The sequence below is a fragment of the Lytechinus pictus genome, chromosome 17 (assembly GCF_037042905.1).
Source record: "Lytechinus pictus isolate F3 Inbred chromosome 17, Lp3.0, whole genome shotgun sequence".
In the NCBI taxonomy this organism is placed as follows: Eukaryota; Metazoa; Echinodermata; class Echinoidea; order Temnopleuroida; family Toxopneustidae; genus Lytechinus; species Lytechinus pictus.
The window spans coordinates 2,929,866-2,955,174 of NC_087261.1; the positions used below are offsets into that span (position 1 = coordinate 2,929,866).

Below are 25,309 nucleotides of genomic sequence, written 5' to 3' on the forward strand. Positions count from 1 at the left end.
TTTGCATCATACATGAAACACTGGCAACACATTGTAGAGTCTTGCACCTTAAGCAGTTATAGGTGAAAGTGTGAATTTTGCACTCTTTTGGTTCCAGTTCGCAGCTGCAAATTCTAATAATAATATCGATAACAGTAACAGGGGCCGCGGAAGCGGGGGGGCTGGGGGGGGGGGGGCTTCAGCCCCCCCCCCCCACTTTTTTCCAAAACCGTGTACAAAAACGTAAAAATGACCATATGATTGTAATTTTTAGCATGGTCAGCCCCCCCCCCCACTTTTGGCTCAGCCCCCCCCCCCCCACTTTGAAAACCGTTCCGCGGCCCCTGAGTAATAACGTTTTATTTACCCAGGGTAGCCACTCAATTAGAAAATTCATCTACCAGTGTGTCTTGCATAACATGTATTGATATTACCCTTCTCAAATCTAGGTCCCATTTTTCATGTTTTTGTAAATAATAGGTGTGAATCGACCGGGGATCGAACCCACGATCTACCGTTAATGATGCAGGCGCGCTCTACCCCTGAGCCACCATTATGTAACTTTGCACAGTTCACTTGCACTTGATGCTTTTGTTCAACTCGAATAGGTGCCGAGGTACACCTTCTCTACAAAGTGTACAGCTCTGCACTACATGTATGGGGTGCAAAATTCTTTATGTGCAAGCAAAATACTCTTTTTGTTTGCAAACTTGCTCAAGTAAACAGCCATTATTAGCTCAAAGATGCAAATATTCTCATTTCGGATACTTTAAGAGGATTTTATATTTATTTTTGTCTCACCTGCATAGCAGAGCGAGACTAGTATGGGGGCCGCTTTTTCCGACGGCGGCGGTGGTGGCGGCATCGTCGTCAACATCAAATCTTAACCGAAGGTTAAGTTTTTGAAAATGTGTTATATAACATGGAAATTATGTGGGCCTAGTTAATGAAACTTGCTCCTATATCAAATCGCGTAATGCAGGTGGGACTGCCAGAGGCGTTCCAATTTTTTCCATTATTTTCCTCCTTTACTTGCCCTTACCACATGGTGCCTATGGCTCGACCCCACTGTTGCCCCATTGGCACGCTACGTAATGCGCAAATATGATTATATTTGATATAATTATTTCAATTCTTATCATCCCCAATGTTATTCATTTGAACCTTGTTCTTAATATATCATGGTATATTATAGAGACAACATCTCTATCAACTGATGCTAATACCAGCCCAAGTGTGTCCGTTCCTTGGTCAACAACTAAACCGACAAGCCCTCAAATGTCAACAAAGAAGTCAACAGAAAACACTGTGACGAAATCGGAAGCCTCAACTAATAGCCCAGTACCATCTCTCCAAGAAAATTTACGAGGTGGGTTTATTAAGTCATCTCCTATTGGCCAAGAACTCTTTTGGTAAAACGAAGGAGTTACGTGTGGATCTTTTTTAACACACTCGTATTCAGGTGATACCAGTCCTGATGAATACGGACCGCGTTTTTAATTAGAAAGATTTATGTATTTTTTTAATATTGAGCACGAGCTATTCTCTCGGGTATCTATCAAGAATCCATGTTATTAACGACCCCATTTAATTTATCATTTCTAGAAAGAATGTAAAATTTAAAGTGAGATATTCCCTTCCAGACCCCGGTAAGAGCAAACTGTACATGTCTGCTCTTTTGGTTTTTCGTATAAGGATTTATTTTGGAGCGACCTATCAGTTATTATAATGTTCGTACATCTGATTTAAACCACTCATCTTTCCGAAGGGACACACCATCCGCGTTATGTAAATAAATCAGCTGTTCTTATAATGGTCGTACGATCGGAAAGCTATAGAACTGAACATGAAATCAGAAAGTGCGTAATTTTCTGCTTTAATTTAATTTATTTACAGTGCACAAGGCAGATTCATCAGAAGAATTCATTTGCCCACTTTCAGAACGAATTTTACGATGTAACATTACCTATAACAGGGGATTCTTGTGTTTGCGAAGATTATCAACTCCATTATTTTTACATTTTCACGATAAATGGCCTTCAAACTTGTCTTATTCATTCATTTCTTGCACTTCTCCTGAGATAACCATCAGCTAAACCCGGAAAGACAAAACAATATGTACGGCGATGTAAAAAGTAGTCATCATAGAAGTAATCTATTAATGTGCTTTAAACAGAAATAATTATTTACTTTACATTTTTTTTCTCTTGCAGGGCAAAATACAGCTGCAATTGCAGCAGCATGTTCTATTGTTGGTTTAGTGGTACTTGTCGTGGTCATAATTGTTCTATATATCCGTCAAAGGTAAGTTATATTTCTGTTTTAATGGGGAAGTTTATTCAGGCTATTTTTTGTATTCGAATTAAGGAATAGTCAGTCAAGGTGAAATTATGATTCATAATTTATAACATGGTGACATATTGTACATAATATGTATACAACAAATCTAAAAAAAGTGTTCTGAATTTTTAAGTGGCGTTCTACACTAACCTCATCGAAATAGAATCCGTTACCTAGACACAATGTATCTATTCCTATGCCTTTATGCCTTTTCCTCTTAAAGGACAAGTCCACCCCAACAAAAATTTTATTTGAATAAAAAGAGAAAAATCCAACAAACATAACACTGAAAATTTCATCAAAATCGGATGTAAAATAAGAAAGTAATGACATGTTTAATAAAGTTTCGCTTAATTTCACAAAACAGTTATATGCACATCCTGTTCGGTATGCAAATGAGGAGACTGATGACATCATCCACTCACTATTTCTTTTGTATTTTAGTATATGAAATGTGAAATATTCCTATTTTCTCCTCATCGTCAAGTGAAACGACAATAATTCCTCCCTTAACCTGTGGAATTAGCATTGTTTAATACTATATGGTTCAGTCAAGTCGGTCCTTATTGTCCAATCTGTAAAAAATGAAATCTTGTATAATTCAAACAATAAAAACCAAAAAAATAGTGAGTGAGGGACATCATCGACTGTCTCATTTGCATGCCACTGAGTTGTGCATATCACTGTTTTTTGAAAAATAAGCGAAACTTTTAGATGTCATAACTTTCTTATTTTAAATCCGATTTTGATGAAATTTTCAGTGTTATTCTAGTTTGATTTTTCTCTATTTATTCAAATCAACATTTTCCTGTGGTGGACTTGACCTTTAACAATATATCAGGCTTTCAGAAAGTATAGTACACAAATATACCAGGCTTCCATTACTATTTTTCCCGAGGGGCAAAGCCCCGAGGGAAAAATAGTGATTTTGCCAGTACAACCGAGGATGAATAATTCCCTCTATACTTTCGAAATAAAGGCCTGGTATATTTGTTTTATATCCTACTTTAATAAGTTAGAGCAATAGATCTTGATAATCTAGTTCTTGATCTCTTAATTCATACCTTTTTTTTTTAATCTGAACCAAACCAGCTGCGCTGACTGACTTACTTTTCCTGAAGTTCTAAGCTACGCGCTCAGTGGGCGGAATGCATATTAGTGCTTGCGCCATTATGATCTGTGATGTCAATGATGGAATAGTAGACTATTCCATCGTTGACGTCACGGAATAGCACATTTTCTTCGGTGGGCGTTTCATTTCTGACATCATCGCAAAATAATAAGAATATGTTTGGTCACATGATGCTATTCAAACCAATCAGCATACAGGATTTGATTTATTTAGGACATAATGGGAATTATGTATCCGATGTTGGACTGACAATAACCATTTTTCTCGAGGGGCGAACTGGCAACAACATTTTTTCCAGAGGGGCGAAGCCCTGAGTGAAAAATAGTAATTGCCTGTCCAACCTCGGATAAATAATTCCCACTATGCTTTCGAAAGAAACGCCCGATGTATTTGTTTTATGTCCCTCTTTACTTGTTGACGTATAGTCTTTTCTGTTTTAACCAATCTAGACCAAATCTAACGTTGCCGGACCTAGTCCTTCTCTATTTCTGTCGAGCTAATGCTAAACAGTTCCTGGGTAGGCTGCGCGCGGCTTCTACCCGACTGCACTTAATGGGAGGTCCGCTGCGCTGCGTTGGCCGTTGCTGCGCAGTTGGACTCAAGATGTAAATAAATACGCGCAGGCTAAATATATGGTCTAATAAAAATTGATATCGGATCTTGACTCAACATGTAAGGTATGTTTATTCCCAATTTAAGGATCCTGTATGAATGGCCGTCGAAATTATATTTTCTGCACAATTCCACAGGTTTTTTTTTTTTTTCAGTAAATAATTTGAGCGAGAGCTTGTACTTTATTTACGATCGATTGTGGATGATCTGGGTCAAGTCAGGGAGTATGCGCAGTTCAACGTTGAGAGAAAATATCGAGCATGGGCATGCGCAGTTCTGCCAATGAAAGTACATCGAAAACAATACGGAGCTATTCGCAGCGATGTGTTTTCCTATTGAAATTATACATTGTCACATGATCACGAATTGACCAATCGTTCGTCTAGAGTATTCATGAATATTCACAAGAGCTATAGGATATAACAGAATATGATGTATCTATGTCTATGCCCTATGCATTTTCCTGTTAATAGAATATCATAGGATATATTAATAACATATTATATATAATATGTATCTATTCCTATATTCTCTTTGTCTTTTCCTGTTAATAATATGATATATTACATAGGTTATGTAGATTCGAATCAGTGATAGGTCAATACGCCATCACGTGACCATAGCTGCGAGGATCGCATTTGTTATATTCTAGGTTTTGACGTCACCTCAGGGAATATACTGCGTTGTATTTTCAATTGCGGCGTTATATTCACTAAGGTGACGTCACTCGCTGCATACAAGTTGCGTAACAAGGTAGTTTATTTGATGTACGCGCTAATGTTAATGCGTCGATTGCATGAAGAACGCGTTTGATGTATTAAAAAAAAAAAAATCTATTATGACGTAGATGGATCAGAGCTGTAGCAAGAATTTCGGGTTTGAGCCAGATGATGCCTGCAATTTCTGATGGCGAATCCACATATACTATATAATATAAAAGATATTGCCTGGTCTATCGTTTTAATAAATAACATTTCAACTCCCCTCCGACGCTATATTTTCCCCTCGGGATAATATTTTCCCTCAGCGCTGCGCGCTTCCGGCAAAATATAATCCCTTGGGAAAAATACAACTCCGTCGGGGAGAGGAAATGTTATATTCAAACTCTAGGTAGGCAATAACTGTATAATATTTACTGGAATTAACTTTGTCCTTACAAAAGATGAAACTCAAATCCCCAAAATAGCACTTTTGCTAAGTATCTGCTGGTCATGGGAGTGCAACTTGCAGATAAGAAAGGTGGCAGTGCGCCTGATGTGTAGCATTTTTTTTACTTGGAGAAATTGAAATGTCATTATTGTATTGTCATGAAGAAATCATTAGTGAATTATAATTCTATAACTTTATGCTAATAAAAATTACTGATTGATTCACAGATCCCGAAATCCAGAGATGGCTGCACCCCATGAAAAAGACGAGGACGATTCCAACATGTATAACAACCCAGTGTATTGTTCAAAAGATGGAGGCCTTCCGATCCCAGACTTGATCGTCGGTACGACTTCCAATGACGGCCCTTCTCCCCGTGCACCACTAAAACCAGCTGACGTTGACAGTCAGTATGAAGAATTCGAAGGCCATCGCCATATAAAGACGAACATTGTTGATTCCCAACCCCATGGTGATGCCTTCAGTGGTATCACATCCGAGAGTGGAGAACTGAATCCAGTCACTTATTACTCTCTCGAAGATCTATCCACCATTGATGTTAACGATGACGCCCTCAACGAGGATGATTATCACACCTACGAACAAGCTATCAACCCACGGCCATCAAAGAAACCAAAGGAAGCAACAATGGACCAAATAGGAACCGGCAGTTTGTATCAGGACTTAGACAAACCGTCGCCATCAACGAATGCTTATTCTTCTCTTGATACGAAAAGGGATTTGCCCCAACATGGGACACAAAACGGTGGGAAAGATGGACAAACAGATGGTTCTGCTGTTCTTGACGATGAGTTGGAGTACAATGCGCTCACCTTCAATAAGTCATCAGACATCACCCGGGCATTAAAGACGCCAGCTGGTGTATCAGATATAAAGGCAAACAATGGATACGGTGTCCTCGATCTACCAAAAGAAGGCCACTCGGAGCAGTCTCCACAGCTTCACAACGACGATGTTTATAATACCATTGAGGGTTCTCCACAGGAGCAAGACATCACGAAAGAAATGCCTGCAGAATCGTTCAGTGGGTACCAAGCTCTGAACCATCGACAACAGGACGATCAGATTTCTCGACAAGGTCTCAATCCCAAAAAGGTCACCCCAGTATCCCCTGGAGATTACCAAAGTCTATCAACTGGCCCAAAAGGTCCAGGACCAAAGATGGAAGCATCCGGCTCAGATCAGCCAGATGATGAACCCGAATACCACAGCTACCAAGATCCAAGTAAAATGGACATGAATGGACCCGTTCCTCGAGAACTGGATGCCTCTTCGAGTGACCAGTACAATATCCTCGATTCTGGAAAGGAGGTAGGAGATTACCACGTGTATCAACATACAAATGAATATGGTATGGATGAAGGAACATATGAAGATATTAACTCGAAGACAAGCCACGACGAAGAATATTCTACTGTAGATCAGATCCAAGACCCTAAGGCAGTAGACGCAGCCAAATTTGAACCAATATATAGCGATGAGGTTTACTCCGAGTTTCAGTAACATGCTTGATGTATATGTAACCATAGTAAAACTTTTATATTATTAATCTTGCAGCTGTGTAGTATAAATGCACATTTATAAGAATAACTATTTAACGATATACCATAATCCGGATTCAATGGCTTTTATGCTCCTAAGAATGAAATTATGCTAATTGATAAGGATTTGAATAGGTTTCGATTTACATATAGACAATAGAACGCTATGCAGCTTCGCCGCAGAGTACAAAGGAAAGAACACACATAGAATTTTGTCATGCAACCTTTATTTGAATGATATGGCGAATAAATAAAAAAAAATGTATGATAGGTTATAACTTTATTAATGCGCCGTACAGAAATATGATGTAAGTATGGAGTTATATAGCGTATCCTCACCCGCCATATTGCTGTCCCTTAAACACGAATATTTGATGTTTGGTAAATGAAATGAATAGTACTGTCCACTTTTTCAAAATCATGTACCATAACGACAATAAACACACTCTTTTTTTATGCGTCATAAGTTGTATAATAAAGACATCATTATGGTGAGTGAGGGTAGTTTATGCAAATTGATTTAGCACATTATTGTTCGGAAAAATGTCCTTTTAAGTTTGATTAATATAAAATGCGATTTTAAGTTTGATTGTTAATGTGTGTTGTGTACCCGTTTTATACAATACGTTATTTATATCAAACGAATTGTCGGAAATAATGATTATTGTATATAGGTTGTGTCGTAGTTTTTTAACCTAAGAATTTGTGTGTTATGTCCGAGGCTTTGCTGATCAACAGTACTCTTTGTTTCAGACCATACCTTAATTGTTATGATTGTATTCTTTTATAATTCAATACACTGTAAAAAAATGAAGTGCTAATTTAGCACTTGCAATTGCAGTGCTTGTAGTGACTGCACTACGAGTGCTGATTTTCCAGTTAAGATTTGAACTAGAAAATCAGCACTGGTAGTGCAGTCACTATACACATGATACAAGCACTGTAATTGCTAAATTGGCACTTAATTTGTACAGTGTACATTGTAGATAATATTTCTATGTTTACGTATATTCCATATATTCGTTTATATCAAGCGAAACATTTCAACAGAAATCGTTGACTTGAGTCATAAGTGTTAATATCTACTCAATAAAGTAGCAAATACTTATAACGATGGTAGATTGCAGTCATATCGGTGAAAAGGTTATCTTCGTTTATATCAAGCGAAACATTTCAACAGAAATCGTTGACTTGAGCAGTGGCGTAACAGGCGGGGGGGGGGCAGGGGGGGGGGCAAGTTGCCCCCCCCCCCCCCTGGCGGATTTCACCGGGAAAATAAAAGAAAAACGGGAAAAAAAATAAAAAGGAGGGAGAAAGAAAGGGAAAGGGAAAGGAAAGGGGAAAAGGAAAAGAGGAAAGGAAAGGGAAAGGAAAAAATGAAAAGAAAACGACGAAAAAATTTTTTTAATAGAAAAGGAAGGAAAGCGGGAAAATATACGAAAGAATGCAATGTAATGCAATAGCACGGTGGGAAATAAATTAAAAGATGACAAAATGGCAAACAATAGCGGGAAACGAAGGTAGAATGTAATTAGTCAAAAGCTATTTTTTGGAAAATAAAGAAAAGGGGCAAGAAAAAAAAATAACACGACCGGGCTGCCGATGATTGAAATTAAAGAGCGGGAAGAAAGATACAACATTGTGCTATAAGCTTGCTAAATTTTATGCAAATAAGCTACCGGGGTTTGCTCCAGACCCAACGCAGTAGGGGCTCTTCATTTTTAACCTTCAAATGGCTCTATAACGCCCCGTTCACAATCACGTTCAATCACTGCATAGGCGCGGGGGGGGGGGGGGGGGGTCTTGGTTCAACACCCAAGAGGAAATAAAATATATTACAGGAGACAATGTATAATGAAATTAATGGAAACAATGAAATGTGTTATTTGCTGAATATAATGGATAAATCTATCACATAATTAGAATGTAATTTTAATAATCAATTTTTTCCAGCTCGCTTTGCACGTTGGTGACTTTTTACAGATTTTTCCCACATTATTACTATGTTTTGCCCCTCAAAATATTTGGTTCATTACGCAACTGGGTTGAATAAATGTGTTGTGTAAAATATCCTGTACATGCCCGTGATTTGATTAAAATAGCGGCAATCTGCGCGGTTTAAATGGCTTTGATGTCAAGAAGTTCCAGGGGATCCGCCCCGGACCCCAACCGCACAGCACTTCGTATGGAAGTGTTGGGCCATGGCCCCAAAATGTTCTACAAACAAGAACAAAAAAAAGGAGGAAAGAAAAGCAAAGGAAAAGTATACAATATGATTTTATTTACTGAATATAATATTGAAAAATAGCTCAAAGTTATATTCTATTTTGTTTGCAGTATGTGTATTTTTGTTTCCTTTATTGTAAAGCGCGTAGACAAACTTTCAGTTTATTATGCGCTATATAAGAGAAGTATTATTATTATAATGAAAATGTGATTTTTTTCGCTCGCTTCGCTCGCTCGGGACTTATATAAAGCAGCTTTTTAGGTCATGTACTATACTGCGCCCCTCGTTTCTTACTCTTCCTACTGCCGCAAAGAAGAGTGAAATATATCATTCTCTGGATATCATGTCAAAATCTATCACAAAATTGGATTTTTGTATTAAAATGGTCAAATTTTTTGCTCGCTCGCAACTTTTTTTAAAGATAAATTCTGTCCGATACGCAATATCTGGCCCTCTCAAAATAGTCGCCTCATTACACCATTACCCCTGTTCATACCATGATATGACCGGGAAATTTTTTGCTCTTGCCCCCCTGGCGCCTGACCCCTGTTACGCCGCTGGACTTGAGTCATAAGATAGTGTTAATATCTACTCAATAAAGTAGCAAATACTTATAACGATGGTAGATTGCAGTCATATCGGTGAAAAGGTTATCTTCGTTTATATCAAGCGAAACATTTCAACAGAAATCGTTGACTTGAGTCATAAGATAGTGTTAACATCTACTCAATAAAGTAGCAAATACTTATGACGATGGTAGATTGCCGTCATATCGGTGAAAAGGTTATCTTCGTTTATATCAAGCGAAACATTTCAACAGAAATCGTTGACTTGAGCAGTGGCGTAACAGGCGGGGGGGGGGGGGCAGGGGGGGGGCAAGTTGCCCCCCCCCCCTGGCGGATTTCACCGGGAAAATAAAAGAAAAACGGGAAAAAGAATAAAAAGGAGGGAGAAAGAAAGGGAAAGGGAAAGGAAAGGGGAAAAGGAAAAGAGGAAAGGAAAGGGAAAGGAAAAAATGAAAAGAAAACGACGAAAAAATTTTTTTAATAGAAAAGGAAGGAAAGCGGGAAAATATACGAAAGAATGCAATGTAATGCAATAGCACGGTGGGAAATAAATTAAAAGATGACAAAATGGCAAACAATAGCGGGAAACGAAGGTAGAATGTAATTAGTCAAAAGCTATTTTTTGGAAAATAAAGAAAAGGGGCAAGAAAAAAAAATAACACGACCGGGCTGCCGATGATTGAAATTAAAGAGCGGGAAGAAAGATACAACATTGTGCTATAAGCTTGCTAAATTTTATGCAAATAAGCTACCGGGGTTTGCTCCAGACCCAACGCAGTAGGGGCTCTTCATTTTTAACCTTCAAATGGCTCTATAACGCCCCGTTCACAATCACGTTCAATCACTGCATAGGCGCGGGGGGGGGGGGGGTCTTGGTTCAACACCCAAGAGGAAATAAAATATATTACAGGAGACAATGTATAATGAAATTAATGGAAACAATGAAATGTGTTATTTGCTGAATATAATGGATAAATCTATCACATAATTAGAATGTAATTTTAATAATCAATTTTTTCCAGCTCGCTTTGCACGTTGGTGACTTTTTACAGATTTTTCCCACAGTATTACTATGTTTTGCCCCTCAAAATATTTGGTTCATTACGCAACTGGGTTGAATAAATGTGTTGTGTAAAATATCCTGTACATGCCCGTGATTTGATTAAAATAGCGGCAATCTGCGAGGTTTAAATGGCTTTGATGTCAAGAAGTTCCAGGGGATCCGCCCCGGACCCCAACCGCACAGCACTTCGTATGGAAGTGTTGGGCCATGGCCCCAAAATGTTCTACAAACAAGAACAAAAAAAAGGAGGAAAGAAAAGCAAAGGAAAAGTATACAATATGATTTTATTTACTGAATATAATATTGAAAAATAGCTCAAAGTTATATTCTATTTTGTTTGCAGTATGTGTATTTTTGTTTCCTTTATTGTAAAGCGCGTAGACAAACTTTCAGTTTATTATGCGCTATATAAGAGAAGTATTATTATTATAATGAAAATGTGATTTTTTTCGCTCGCTTCGCTCGCTCGGGACTTATATAAAGCAGCTTTTTAGGTCATGTACTATACTGCGCCCCTCGTTTCTTACTCTTCCTACTGCCGCAAAGAAGAGTGAAATATATCATTCTCTGGATATCATGTCAAAATCTATCACAAAATTGGATTTTTGTATTAAAATGGTCAAATTTTTTGCTCGCTCGCAACTTTTTTTAAAGATAAATTCTGTCCGATACGCAATATCTGGCCCTCTCAAAATAGTCGCCTCATTACACCATTACCCCTGTTCATACCATGATATGACCGGGAAATTTTTTGCTCTTGCCCCCCTGGCCACTGACCCCTGTTACGCCGCTGGACTTGAGTCATAAGATAGTGTTAATATCTACTCAATAAAGTAGCAAATACTTATAACGATGGTAGATTGCAGTCATATCGGTGAAAAGGTTATCTTCGTTTATATCAAGCGAAACATTTCAACAGAAATCGTTGACTTGAGTCATAAGATAGTGTTAACATCTACTCAATAAAGTAGCAAATACTTATGACGATGGTAGATTGCCGTCATATCGGTGAAAAGGTTATCTTGATGGTTACACTTCGTAATTCCGAAACACGTAAATTGCCTATACCTCGATGTTCGTTAATCCGAACATTTGTGGCGTTATTCCAAAGGTTCGTTAATCCGAAAACGAAATAGGCTAAGGTTCATTGTTTCGAAGGTTCGTTAGTCCGAAAACGAAATTACGTTCGTTAATCATTTCGTTTTCGGACTAACGAACCTTCGGAATTATGAACCTTCGGAAATACGAACCTTCAGAATAACAAACCTTCGGAAATACGAACCTTCAGAATAACGAACCTTCGGAATATCCGAACCTTCGGATTAACGAAGCTTCGGAATTACGAATGTATGCGATCTTGGTTAACTTTAGAAGTTGTTCTCAAGGGGTGGGGGACAGTTCATGCTGTAATTCTACCTGTCGCCGTGTCGCTCCATCGTCTAACCTTTTACTTTCATGTCTCAAGCAACCTTTAAGACCAAATTTGCAACCCCTGTCTAGGCGATTTCGAAATTAAGCAACATTTTGTAAATGCATGTCCCAAATTAAATTGCTCAATTACTGGATCTCGTGTAAAAGTCAATGAAAATTGTGTGATTAGCCAAATTCATGAATGTAGCATTGTTTCTACTTAAATTCAAATGGTAAGCTCAATTAACTAAATCGTGTTCATGATGAAAATAAAATTGCCGACTTTTTTATAATGATAATAATAATAACCGTTATTTATATGCGCTATATACACAAAATTAGTATCACCCCCCCCCAAAAAAAAAAAAAGTTAATTTGAATAAAAGGATAAAAATCCAACAAATATAACACTGAAAATTTCATCAAAATCGGGTGTAAAATAAGAAAGTTATGGCATTTTAAAGTTTCGCTTAATTTCACAAAACAGTTATATGCACATCCTGGTCGGTATGCGAATGAGCAGACCGGAGACATCACCCACTCACCATTTCTTTTGTATTTTATTATATGAAATATGAAAATTCTAATTTTCTCCTCATTGCCATGTGAAACAAAAATTTATTTCTCCCTGAACATGTGGAATTATCATTATTTCAAACAGTTTATTGTTAGGTCAAGTTGGTCTTATGGTCAAATATGTTAAAAGTGAAATATTGTATAATTAAACAAATAAAAAACAAAAGAAATAGTGAGTGAACGACATCATCGACACTTTTGCATATCACTGAGTTGTGCATATAACAGTTTTGTGAAAAATAAGCGACACTTTAAAACATCATAGCTCTCTTATTTTACATCGGATTTGGATGAAATTTTCAGTGATATGTTTTTTTCTATCGATTCAAATCAACAATTTTCGGGGTGGACTTACATTTTTCGTCAAAGTACATTTAAATACTTGATATAATACAAATTACGTTTTGGATGATTGATGATTTTTGTTCATTTTATGTCAAATTTATTTTGGTCAATGTTCAGAATTGTTTGATGAACGATGTTAGTCGTGATGATGATGATGATGATGATGATGACGATAACGATGATATAAGATTATGGTGATGAGGATGATGATGATGATGATGATGATGATGATGATGATGATGATGATGATGATAATGATGATGATGATGATGATGATGATGATGATGATGATGATGATGATGATGATGATGATTGTAAAGATAGTGGTGATGATGATGGAGATGATGATGATGATGATGATGGTGATGTTGATGATAATGATTATGATGGTGGTGGTGATAATGTGATGAAAATGATGATAAGTGGATAAAGTCTCTGGAATTTGAACGACAGGGTTCATCCGGTTTAGTAAAAGGCCCCGGTAGGTACAAAAATTCCTAGAATGCTAGAGCGACCGATTAGATTAGCCGTGATATCAAACTAAGGGACTAGCAAAATTGGATAAAGCGCTATATACAGTATATGCTGCATATCATTAGTATTTAACATCATCATTCTGGAATAAAGTCAGGCAATAAACTTCCTTATATAGTGACGCATTTGGGGTTCGAACCGGACATCCCCTAGCCACAATGGTCTTTCACGTCTTCCGGTGGTGACGTTATAAACGCTCGCACGCACACCCTCATCCCACCCAACTCCCTCCCACACCCACACTTAACACACACACAATGAAAACATGAGGTATGCATCCTCTTCCTCTGTTGACGCTTTTGCATAATTATGTAGGCACATTCATTAAAACTTCGGTCCCTGCTTTATTAGTGTAGGCCTATATTCAAAAGCATGAGAAACACAAAAAATGTAAATTTGGAACGTACCAGCACGGAATATCATCAGCTAAAATGTGTAGGTCTACCCATTAACTGTATACATATTTACAGCGGGTTGTCAATGCCCTACACTAATATTCCTACCGGATATGAAAAGCTCTTTGATCATGTTGATCGAAAAAGGCCTACACTTTTCCTATTTGTGGGTTGCGTTTTATATTCAAGGAAACAGGAAGCAATGAAACATAAGAACCATAGTGTCTATTCAAGTGTAAGGCGGATTTACATCGAGAAAATTAACAGCAATTAGAATAATAATTGCTACCACAGCGCAAAGATTACAAAATATTTCTAAAAACCTGCATGACTGGCTACAAACATTGTGTTTTATTCGATTTCTTGCACCATCAGTAGGCTTTTATTTGAAACTTGAATATTGCAATGTAATGATTTTTGCTTGACTGGTTTGGACGTGGTGGAACTGATGATATTTCGATACCATAGCGGCCAAGGAAACAAAATGGTGCTCAGGTATATAAATTGTACGGTCTCAGTTCTAGTGATTTTATTGGAAATTCTATCGGCCCGTGCTGGATGTAAGTTGAATATATAGTTTTGTATATTGTTGATTTCCTATTGTTTCGATTATTGCCTCTTTTTGGGTGAATCTTTTTGTTACAAACAGATAATTGGGAGGCCTAAATAAATAAACGAGAAAATAACATCCGTTGTGTAACATCTGTTATTTCCGTTACACTTCAATTCAATTTTTTTCAATTCAATTCAATTCAATTTATTTTTCATTCTTCAACATAATACAAATAATTACAAGATAAATTTATTCAATTTAAATAAATTAATAATAATAATACAACATTTGGTATGGTTTTTTTTTTTAATCACAGATCAAAAGAACTTGCCAGTCAAGTTAACTTATTGATGAGATTAAAAAAAAAAAACCTTTCCAAAATAAAGCTATGCGAAAGGATGTCAGTATCTCGGTGAACGAAATATCGTACCTGCGTGAAGAATGTTACAGTCACATATAACATGTATAAGGCAAGCGACACCAAATCAACTAAAGATATTACTTCAATTCAAATTAAAATGATATCGATCGGTTTGGAGAAAGACATGTCAGTATGTCTCTCGGGTGTGTCTGTGACACTGACATTGCAGAGAAATTAATCTTAAAATGTTATTTAAACATTTCCTAATACAGCCTGGAATTGCACATTTGAATCGGGTGACTGCGGGATTACTCAATTAGGGAACGCAATGAATCCGCATTGGACTGTTCGGACAGGTAGGTCATGTAGGTGTGACTCGTGTAAAAGGTAGGCCTATATATGCCATTATAACCATAGTTAGCTAATACCTTGGTCACATTTGCTCTACGGCGGCCGTACGGCGAGTCGAAAACAGTCGTTTTATTCATTTTTATGCACGCTACCTATATGTAGCTCGTACATAAAATGTTAAAACGGCTGTTTTCAACTCGCCGTACGGCCGCCGAAGAGCAAATGTGACCAAGGTATAAATACTCATTATATATCAGTTGTGATGCAAAAGTCCGTGGCCCAATGAGCAAAGCAACAACAAAAAAAGAAGCAAGACCAGCAATTCGCAATTATGCAAAACGTGTGAAAAAATATTTTGTGATATATGTAGAAATTCATATCATATTTGACTCTTCCTTTTCCTTTCCTTCTTTTTCTTCTTGGTGCTAAATAATTTTTTTAGCTTTGCTTTGCCATAACGTCAGTTGGGACCTTTCGCAGTCCTCACGGACGCTAATATTAGTGTCCCCTAACACAAAAGTTAACGCTTAATCATACACTTGATTTTTAAGATTGATTGTGCATTATAGTCAATAGAATCAAACGTAGAAAACTGCTCTACAATCAATGCTAAGCTTTGTGTTACAGGGGGGTTACAGGCCCGACAGATCTGCTTTTCGTGTGCAAAATCCTTTTCCGCGACACCCACCATACATGCATGTATATTACGACTGATGGCTGGAGATATTCGAAATGCAGGACCTAAAATAGATTATGACATGGATAAGAAAGTGGTTTTTCAAACAAATTGAGTACATATTGAGTGAGGAAAAACTTACTGAATTAAGGCTTAGATATAGATCATTACAGTCCATCGAATCGATATTACATTTAATGTGGATTATTGGTGGATCACTGGCAATTGATTTCATGGGTCAGATCAACCTCTCCAGCCGAAAATTTCGCACGCGTTGATATGTGCACAGCGTATGCAATACGTTTGAACTCGTTTCTTTTGTTTCTTTTGTTTCTTTTGTTTACTCCTTCTACACAAACGATATGCCTCTCGCACACGATGTAATGGGCATTATGTTTTACTTTCCCCAGAAATGGGGGATTAGATTCAAATTCCGGGGGGACCACTTCCATTGATGAGTGGATACCAGGCACGACCATGAGGTTTCGAAAAGTACCCTAAACAAGGGAATCAATTCTTTTCCATATTATGAAAATGCATCTCTTAACAAGTATTTGGCTTGTGAAACCCTACAAGTATTGGATATATATCCCTTTTTTCAGCATTTTAAACATCCTTTTGACACCCTTATTACGTTACATAGGCCTATAAGTAACTTACCTGCCCACTCTGTCCCCTATAACGCGTGTTCGCTCCTTGTATCCACTAATCAATGGAAGTGGGCCCCCCGGGCGGCCTCTCGAGCTCTAGGAGGAGTCAAATGTGGCATTGGAAAGTCGTCCTCAATCGGATATATCACTGTTACCATAGTAGCAACCAGAATTTTGCACACGAAACGCATATTGAATGTTTCCGTCGCAGATGCGAAACGAAAAAAATAATCTCATGTCACACAATTTGCATTGCAGGACAGAGGTTTACGACCATGATGACGGGCCCAAAAAGTCTCTTCCAAAATCAACTACCGTCGTAAATAAGCGTGCGCGTCCTCAAACGAAAGGTCGGGAATGATGGAATAGTTGCCACCTTTCGCAATCCTCACGGACGCTAATATTAGGGTCCCCTAACACAAAAGTTGACGCTTAATCATACACTTGATTTTTAAGATTGATTGTACATTAAAGTCAATACAATCAAACGTAGAAATCTGCTCTACAATCAATGCTAAGCTTTGTGTTACAGGGGGGTTACAGGCCCTACAGATCTGCTTTTCGTGTGCAAAATTCTTTCCCGCGACACCCGCGCGCCAGACATGCATGTATTACGACTGATGGCTGGAGAAATTCGAAATGCAGGACCTAAAATAGAATATGACATGGATAAGAAAGTGGTTTTTCAAACAAACCGAGTACATATTGAGTGATGAAAAACTTACTAAATTAAGGCTTAGATATAGATCATTACAGTCCATCGAATCGATATTGCATTTAATGTGGATTATTAGTGGATGACTGGAAATTGATTCCATGGGTCAGATTACCTCTCTAGCTGAACCCATTTCGCATATGTACACAGCGTATGCAATACGTTTGAAAATGCGGGTTTCTTTTGTTTCTTTTGTTCACTCCTTCTACACAAACGATACGCCTCTAGCACACGATGTAAAGGGTATTATGTTTTACTTTCCCCAGAAATGGGGGGGGGGGTTAGATTCAAATTCCGGGGGGACCTCTTCCATTGATGAGTGGATACCAGGCACGACAATGGGGTTTCGAAAAGTACCCTAACAAGGGAAGCAAGTCTTTTCCAGATTATGAAAATGCATCTTTTAACAATTATTTGGCTTGTGAAACCCTACAGGTATTGGAAATATATCAATTTTTTCAGTATTTTAATCATCGTTTTTGACACCTTTATAACGTTACATAGGCCTATACGTAACGTACTTACCCACTCTTTCCCTTATTATGCGTTGTTGCGCCTGGTATCCACTCTTCAATGAAAGTGGGCCCCCCGGGCGGCCACTCGAGCTCTGGGAGGAACCAAATGTGGATTTGGAAAGTCGTCCTAAATCGGATATATCGCTGTTACCATAGTAGCAACCAGAATTTTGCACACGAAACGCAAATTGAATGTTTCCGTTCCAGATGCGAAACGAAAAAAAAATCTCATGTCACACAATTTGCATTGCAGGACAGAGTTTTAAGACCATGACGACGGGCCTAAAAGTCTCTTCCAAAATCAACAAACGTCGTAAATAAGCGTTCGCGTTCTTCCAACGAAAGGTCGGGAGTAATTCATTACTGACGTGGAGATAGATCACTTTGTCTAAAATTTTGTTCTCGTCGAAAAAAAAAAACGAATAAAACTTTGCAAAATAGAAACAAACAAAAAATCTGAAGACGGTCGAACTTTTTTGTTTGTGGCCTTTAAACCCGTTTAATTTGGGTTGGGGTCGCGTGCACCCCTATTATAGGAAAACTGCCATGAAGTGTAACTATGATTTAAATTATTTTGTTCCGCCTTGTTAGTGAAATGGCGCCTCCCAATTATACTGTCGAGTTGGCGCACTTTATGCTTTGATTAGCGATTGAATTCAATGACCATATAATAGCGTGTCATCTGTTGAAATGGTTTGTACATGTATAGTCCAGTCAATCTAGCCAGAATAGCGGGGTAACCCACCACTAATTGCAACACGAGATATTCCACTGAAATGCTTTCCAGGAAGATCCCCTAAACAACATACTAAAAGTCCCAAGAAATCCAAGCAGTAGAAATTTATGAAATTTGCATATTATGCAATTTGGCCTTGAAAAATTAGAAAAAAGAAGGGAAATAATCCAAGGATTACAAATTAAATGTCCAAAACAATTTAATTTGAATGGAAATTCATGATAAATAACTGAATTAAATGTTTTTAATCAAAAGTGCAAAAATGTCTACCTCATTTGCATATTACGCAAATAAGCATCCTTATATGGACAAAATATCAAGATATTTTTATTTTTCTCATATAGACTGCTTGAAAACATTTCATGAATGTTGACATTAATATGCTACTAATAGTATATCACATGAAAACTCATCCCAATGCCTGAAAATTAATTTGCATATTATGCAAATTAGCCATTTAAAAAAAGAAAATGAGGAAATTAATCCAAAGATTACAAATTAAATGTCCACAGCAAGTAATTTCCAACAAAAGTTCATGATGAATAATTAAGTTCAATGTCTATATTTACAAAAAGCTAGCAAATCTGCCTCATTTGCATTTTATGCAAATAATTATCCTTATATGGAAAATGTCAAGAAATTTTAATTTTTATCATATGGACTGCAGTGAAAACATTTCAGTTTTTCCAATTAATATGCTGCTATCACTAAGCATTCGAATATATCCTAATATTATTTATATTTAAGGAAAAATACTGTATGTTCTTCGCTTCCTAGGCCGCGTTGTTAGTCTGACAAGATGATGGGATTGGCAGGAACAAAGCACCGTATTTGTCCAATATTTGGATTATTTTTCTTATTTGTATTTTAGATTGGCTAATTTGCATAAAATGCAAATTTTGTGATTTTCCTAAATGCTTGTATATTTAAGGACTTTTAATATGGTGTTTAGGAAACCTTCCTGTATTTGCCATATTCCAATTTCAATAGATAATCTACTTGCAATTTTTGAGGTTTGTATCACCAGTGTTTTTTTTTTATATCTATAACATATTACATACATTTATTTGCATAATATGCAAATTACACTACATACACTAAGCTGAATACAAATGTATTTAACATCCTTAGTGATAGCAGCATGTAAATTTCAACATTAATGACATTTTCAAGAAGTTAATGAGAGAAAAATCACAATACCTTGACATTTTTCCATATGAGGATGCTTATTTGCATATTATGCAAATGAAGTAGATTTTTTTGCAATTTTGACAAAAAACATTGAATATAGTTATTTATCATGAATTCTCGCTCAAATTAAATTGTTTTGGACACTCAATTTGTTATCTTTGGGCTATTTTCCTTATTTTTCTAACTTTTTATGGCTAATCTGCCTAATATGCAAATCTCATAAATTTCCACTGCTTGGATTTCTTGGGACTTTTAGTATGTTGTTAAGGGGACCTTCCTTGACAGCATTGCAGTGGAATATCTCGTGTTGCAATTAGTGGTGGGTCAAACCCTATAATAGGGAGCTTTCGATTTGCACGTCGACTAGTGGACTGCGACGAAAGTACGTCATAATAGTCTGCTTTGTGTTTACGGTATACAGAACCGCTGGAGTAAATCACCACGTGGCTTCAATCAATGGGCAAGGATTTGATTGCTCGTTTACGACGTTTCGCACGAGCGTGATCTGAGCGAAATCCACGTTCGTCATCATGAAGTTCACGTGTCAGGAATGGCTTGCACATGCTCAGTGTCTTCCAATCATGTGCTCGACTGACTTTGTATACCATCAACACAAAGCAGACTATTATGACGTACTTTCGTCGCAGTCCACTAGTCGACGTGCAAATCGAAAGCTCTCTATTGACTGGACTAGTAGGATAGTGTAAAGCAAATAAAATCCAATGCATTACATTTTTCGTAGAAACAAGTGGAAGCAAGTACTACAGAGCAATCATTAATAAAATCTCCGATCGTTCTGGAACGTATGCAACATTCAATCTACCATCTGTATCGTATCCAAGTTCTGGAAGTGGTGTCTTGTCATTTCGTTTCTTTTACTACACCAATGACCCTAACCTGCTGTATGGAATTTTAACAGTCACAGCTTGTGAGGGTGAGGATTCCATCTTTAGTGAAGGTAATCTTCCAGGGCAGTGGTACTTTAGACAAGTACCTTTCACCTGTGCATCATCTGTTAAGGTATATCCTCACGTGATTGAAGTCTTTAAAGGAAAAGTCCACTCCAATAAAAATTTGATTTGAATAAAAAGAGATAAATCCAACAAACATAACACTGAAAATTTCATCAAAATCGGTTTAAAAAAAAAGAATGTTATGACATTTTAAAGTTCTGCTTAATTTAAAAAAAAACAGTTATATGCACACCCTGGTCGGTATGCAATTGAGGAGACTGATGACGTCATCAACTCACTATTTCTTTTGTATTTTATTATATGAAATAGGAAATATTCTAATTTTCTCCTCATTTTCAAGTGAAACGATGATTAATTTCTCCCTGAACATGTGGAATTACAGCATTGTTTAATACGATGTGGTTCAGTCAAATTGGTCCTTATTGTCAAATTTGTAAAAAAAAATATATATTGTATAATTCAACCAATAAAAAACAAAAGAAATAGTGAAGAACATCATCGACTATCTCATTTGCATGTCACTCAGTTGTGCATATAACTGTGCATTTTGTGAAAAATAATCGAAACTTTAAAGGGATGGTCCGAGCTGAAAGTATGTATAGTTTAATAAATAGAGTAGAATTCACTAAGCAAAATGCCGAAAATTTCATCAAAGTCGGATAACAAATAACAAAGTTATTGAATTTTAAAGTTTAGCAATATTTTGTGAAAACAGTCGTCATGAATATTCATAAGGTGGGCTGATGATGTCACATCTCCACTTATTCTTTTGTATTTTATTATATGAAATTGGGTTTATTCAATTTTTTCCTCCAAGAACTAGAAAAATTGGATAGACAACTGATTTAGTGCATTAGGTATTTATTGCTACAACTTATTTCATTATAAGGGAGACATATTATTCACACAAGTATGAAATAATGAAATAATTATGAATTTATGTAATAACATAAGAAAACGGAAAGTGGAGATGTGACATTATCAGCCCACCTAATGAATATTCATGACGACTGTTTTCACAAAATATTGCTAAACTTTAAACTTCAATAACTTTATTGTTATCCGATTTTGATGAAATTTTCGGCATTTTGCTTAGTGAATTCGACTCTATATTAAATTAAGATATAAATATTTTCAGCCCGGACCATCGCTTTAAAATGTCATAACTTTCTTATTTTACATCCGATTATGATGAAATTTTCAGTGTTGTGCTCGTTTGATTTTTCTCTATTTATTCAAATTAACATTTTTTATGGGTTGAAATTGACCTTAAGATTATGCCCCCCCCCCAAAAAAAAAAATTAATTGATTAATTAATTAATGATAATAATAATAATGATAATATTTATATTGATAAATAATAATAATAATGATAATAAAAAATATCGAACTAGGAAGAAAGTTTGAATAAACATTCAATTGGCCAAAAATATATATAACATTAACTTAAGATTAAATATAGACCTTACCCCTCCCCCATTGCTGGGGCGTTGGATAGAACTGATAATCAATTTGTACTTTTGAATTAAAACTTTCTTTTTCAATTTTTGAAATCGTAGCCTGATTAAAGAGAATATGCAAACACGACACATGTTGTGTCGTGCAAAGTATGAACTGAAATTAGATATTCATGGGTAAGCTAAAATTAAGAAAAAGTTTACCGATATTGAAAAGTCGGATCATAGCCTTGACTGGGAGTATATTGCCACTCTTCAATATGAAAATATGAAAGTAAATTGTGTCATTGGATTCTGTTTTTCTATATATTCATTATATAAAAGAACAGAATGCAAGGATACAATTTACTTTCATATTTTCATATAGCCCTAAATAACGTGTGCAAAAAGCGTGGAAAATGTTTATTGTGGAAAAAAATAATTTCCGAGAAATAGCATTTACGCTGCATTCACCAGCCAATTGGATGTTTGATCAATCATTTTACAATACAGATTGACAGACTGGACTTACGATGATTTCTCTTTTCATCTGTCAATGTTGAATAGCGTATAAGTTCTGAGGATATTGGAACTGATAACCTTTTTAATTCTACAGATATCTTTCACCGCTATCCGAGGATCCAGCCCAACGACCATAGGAGTTGACGATATTAGCTTGACAGAAATACGACATACTACAACTGGTAAGTCTCCTTAAATCCAGAGTCAGTGCATGCCTCTTGAATAATTATGTTGAAAAATATTGCCGCATCATCTTTATCAGTGAAATACCATAAATATTGTACTTTGTGCATACCTAAGGTCAGGTCCACCCCAGGAAAATGTTGCTTTGAATGAAAATAGAAATATCAAAACTAACTTAACGCCGGAAATTTCAGCGAAATCGGATGTGAAATAAGAAAGTTATGCTTACTTTTCACACAGAGGCGTCGATCCTGGGGGGAGGGGCAAGCATACCGTTTTGTCAGTATACTAAAAAAATTCAGCTCGCGCTTCGCGCTCGCATTAATTTATTTGTGAGATATGTGTCTCTATCTCATGAGTCATATATATATATATATATATGTAGGCATATGTGTGAGGGTTAGTGTGTATGTGTGTGAGTTGGTTTGTTTTGTGTGATCGAGCGCCTTTGGAAAGTTGATTCATGATTTTGCCCCCCCCCCCCTCCAATCTGAAAAATGGATCGACGCCCCTGTTTTCACATAATAATAATAATAACTAGAACTTTAATTCGTTATGAGGACGAATTAGGTGATCTGTCTCTGATTTTCATGATCACGAATACAATCACCATGTTTATTGAGATCAATACGATGATCATATTGAAAACGGAACTTCTATTACGAATAGAACATGTTGAATACTCTTGAAAAGAGGGAAATGAGAAGTTTTATGAAGTAGGTGTTGGTGATACACATGGTACATGTACATGTTATATTAAAAGGGTTTTTAAACAGTTTTATTGTGCAATATTTTAACGTATATACCTTGCAATGGTCATAAAGGACCATTTGTGAAATGTTGAAAAGAAAAAAAAAAGTCATGTTCACCCCTGGGTTCGAACCCTGGACCCTAAGGACGCAAGTATGATGGCTTATCAACTGAGCTACACTATTTCCCGTATACTTTAGACATAAACACTATTTCCCATGGACTTTACACATAAGCAAATTAAGAGGATCTCAAATCCAATTTTGCAAGAGTAATACGGGCATGATCCCGGCATCTGATCGGAAAATGGAGATAACACTTTCGATAGCGTAGAATCTCAGCTACAACATACTCCAAGCCCAGAGAAAACCAACAAAAATAAATGGAGATATGGCTCGCGAAATAGAGGAATGTAAAATCCAGTTTTGAGAAAAAGTCATTTCCCATTTGATAGAGATTGCACACAAAATGAGCGAAAATGACATGCCTCTTTAACTTGCCATTTTTTTAGGATGATCTGTTCATTTAAATGTAAATATAGCCATCAAATTAGAAATCGTATGTCCTCAGCTACAACATATTGAAAACTTAGCGAAAATTAAGCAATATTTACGGAGTTAGAGTCAAATTTCAATAACTATGATGACGTCATAAGTAGAAAAGTGGACATTTTAAGTTCCGACGCCATTTTGATGACGTCTTGATGAAATTAAGGGTCAAAAGTGGCATGAAATCATATATCCCATCAATATCCTATTCGAATATGAAAAAAAATGGGGGTCGAGGAACTACCTGAAGAGCTACAATGCATTTTGTATAGGCATGTTTTTGCACATATATCGTCTATGAATTGTATTGAAAGAGCTTAAAAATATTGATACGACTAAAGCTTATGGTCTCGATGACCTTCACCCTCGATTAATCAAAGACGCTGCAGATTTTATTGTAGGACCTCTAACCTATATATTTAATTTCTCACTTAGAACTGGTTGTGTTCCAAATGATTTTAAATCAGCCAAAATAATACCAATACATAAAAGTGGTGACACGTCACAACCAATGAACTACAGACCTATATCGATTCTGTCGGTAATTGGAAAAATTCTTGAGAAGGGAATTCATAAACAGTTGTATAAATATTTAAACGACCATTCACTGCTTACTGATAATCAATCGGGATTTCGACCATTTCATTCCACAAATTCTTGCCTCCTTGACATTACTGAATATATTTTACAAAATATGAGCTCTGGCTACCTAACGGGTGCTGTATTTTTAGACCTTCGGAAAGCTTTCGATGTGATTCCGCATGATAAACTATTTAAAAAAATGTTATTGTATGGTATACGAGGTACTGAATATAACTGGTTCCAATCATATTTAACAAACAGAATACAACGTGTCTCCATTGGTAATGTTTTAAGTGATCCTCTCTTTGTTAAAACAGGAATTCCCCAAGGCTCGACCCTTGGGCCATTGATTTTTAGCCTATATATTAATGATATTTGTGAAATTATTAATATACCACTTAATAAAATATCGTTATATGCAGATGATACCGTTATTTTTTGTAAATCAAAAAATAAAGAAAATTTGGAAATAACACTTCAATCTCAATTTAATATGATAGTTGAATGAATGAGGGTAAATCAAATGTATATTAATGTCGAAAAAACCAAAGTTATGGTATTTGGTACTACTAAAAAGATTAATAAATGCAAAATCAATATTTCATGTAATAACTCATACTTAGAAACAGTTGACAACGTAAAATACCTAGGAGTAATTATTTATTCTTCGATGAAA

General features: G+C 36.4%; 2 protein-coding genes across 3 annotated transcripts; both read left to right on the forward strand.

Moving 5' to 3' along the window:
- The first annotated feature begins 1,179 nt into the window (after positions 1 to 1,179).
- LOC129280464 (uncharacterized) lies at positions 1,180 to 7,533 on the forward strand. The gene is made up of 3 exons (XM_054916483.2): positions 1,180 to 1,348; positions 2,193 to 2,283; positions 5,440 to 7,533. The coding sequence occupies exons 1-3, from the start codon at positions 1,258 to 1,260 to the stop codon at positions 6,734 to 6,736; spliced, it is 1,479 nt and encodes a 492-aa protein (XP_054772458.2). The 5' UTR covers positions 1,180 to 1,257; the 3' UTR covers positions 6,737 to 7,533.
- Positions 7,534 to 14,130: 6,597 nt separating this feature from the next.
- LOC129280727 (uncharacterized) lies at positions 14,131 to 23,596 on the forward strand. Of its 2 annotated transcripts, none has more exons than XM_064112244.1 (4): positions 14,131 to 14,450; positions 15,077 to 15,160; positions 20,381 to 20,658; positions 22,665 to 23,596. In XM_064112244.1, exons 1-4 carry the CDS (start codon positions 14,339 to 14,341, stop codon positions 22,764 to 22,766), a joined length of 576 nt encoding a protein of 191 aa, XP_063968314.1. In that variant the 5' UTR covers positions 14,131 to 14,338; the 3' UTR covers positions 22,767 to 23,596. The 2 variants fall into 2 exon arrangements, with proteins under 2 accessions (XP_063968314.1, XP_063968315.1); XM_064112245.1 differs by having other exon boundaries at positions 20,381 to 20,596; positions 22,665 to 22,747.
- The last annotated feature ends 1,713 nt before the right edge of the window (positions 23,597 to 25,309 follow it).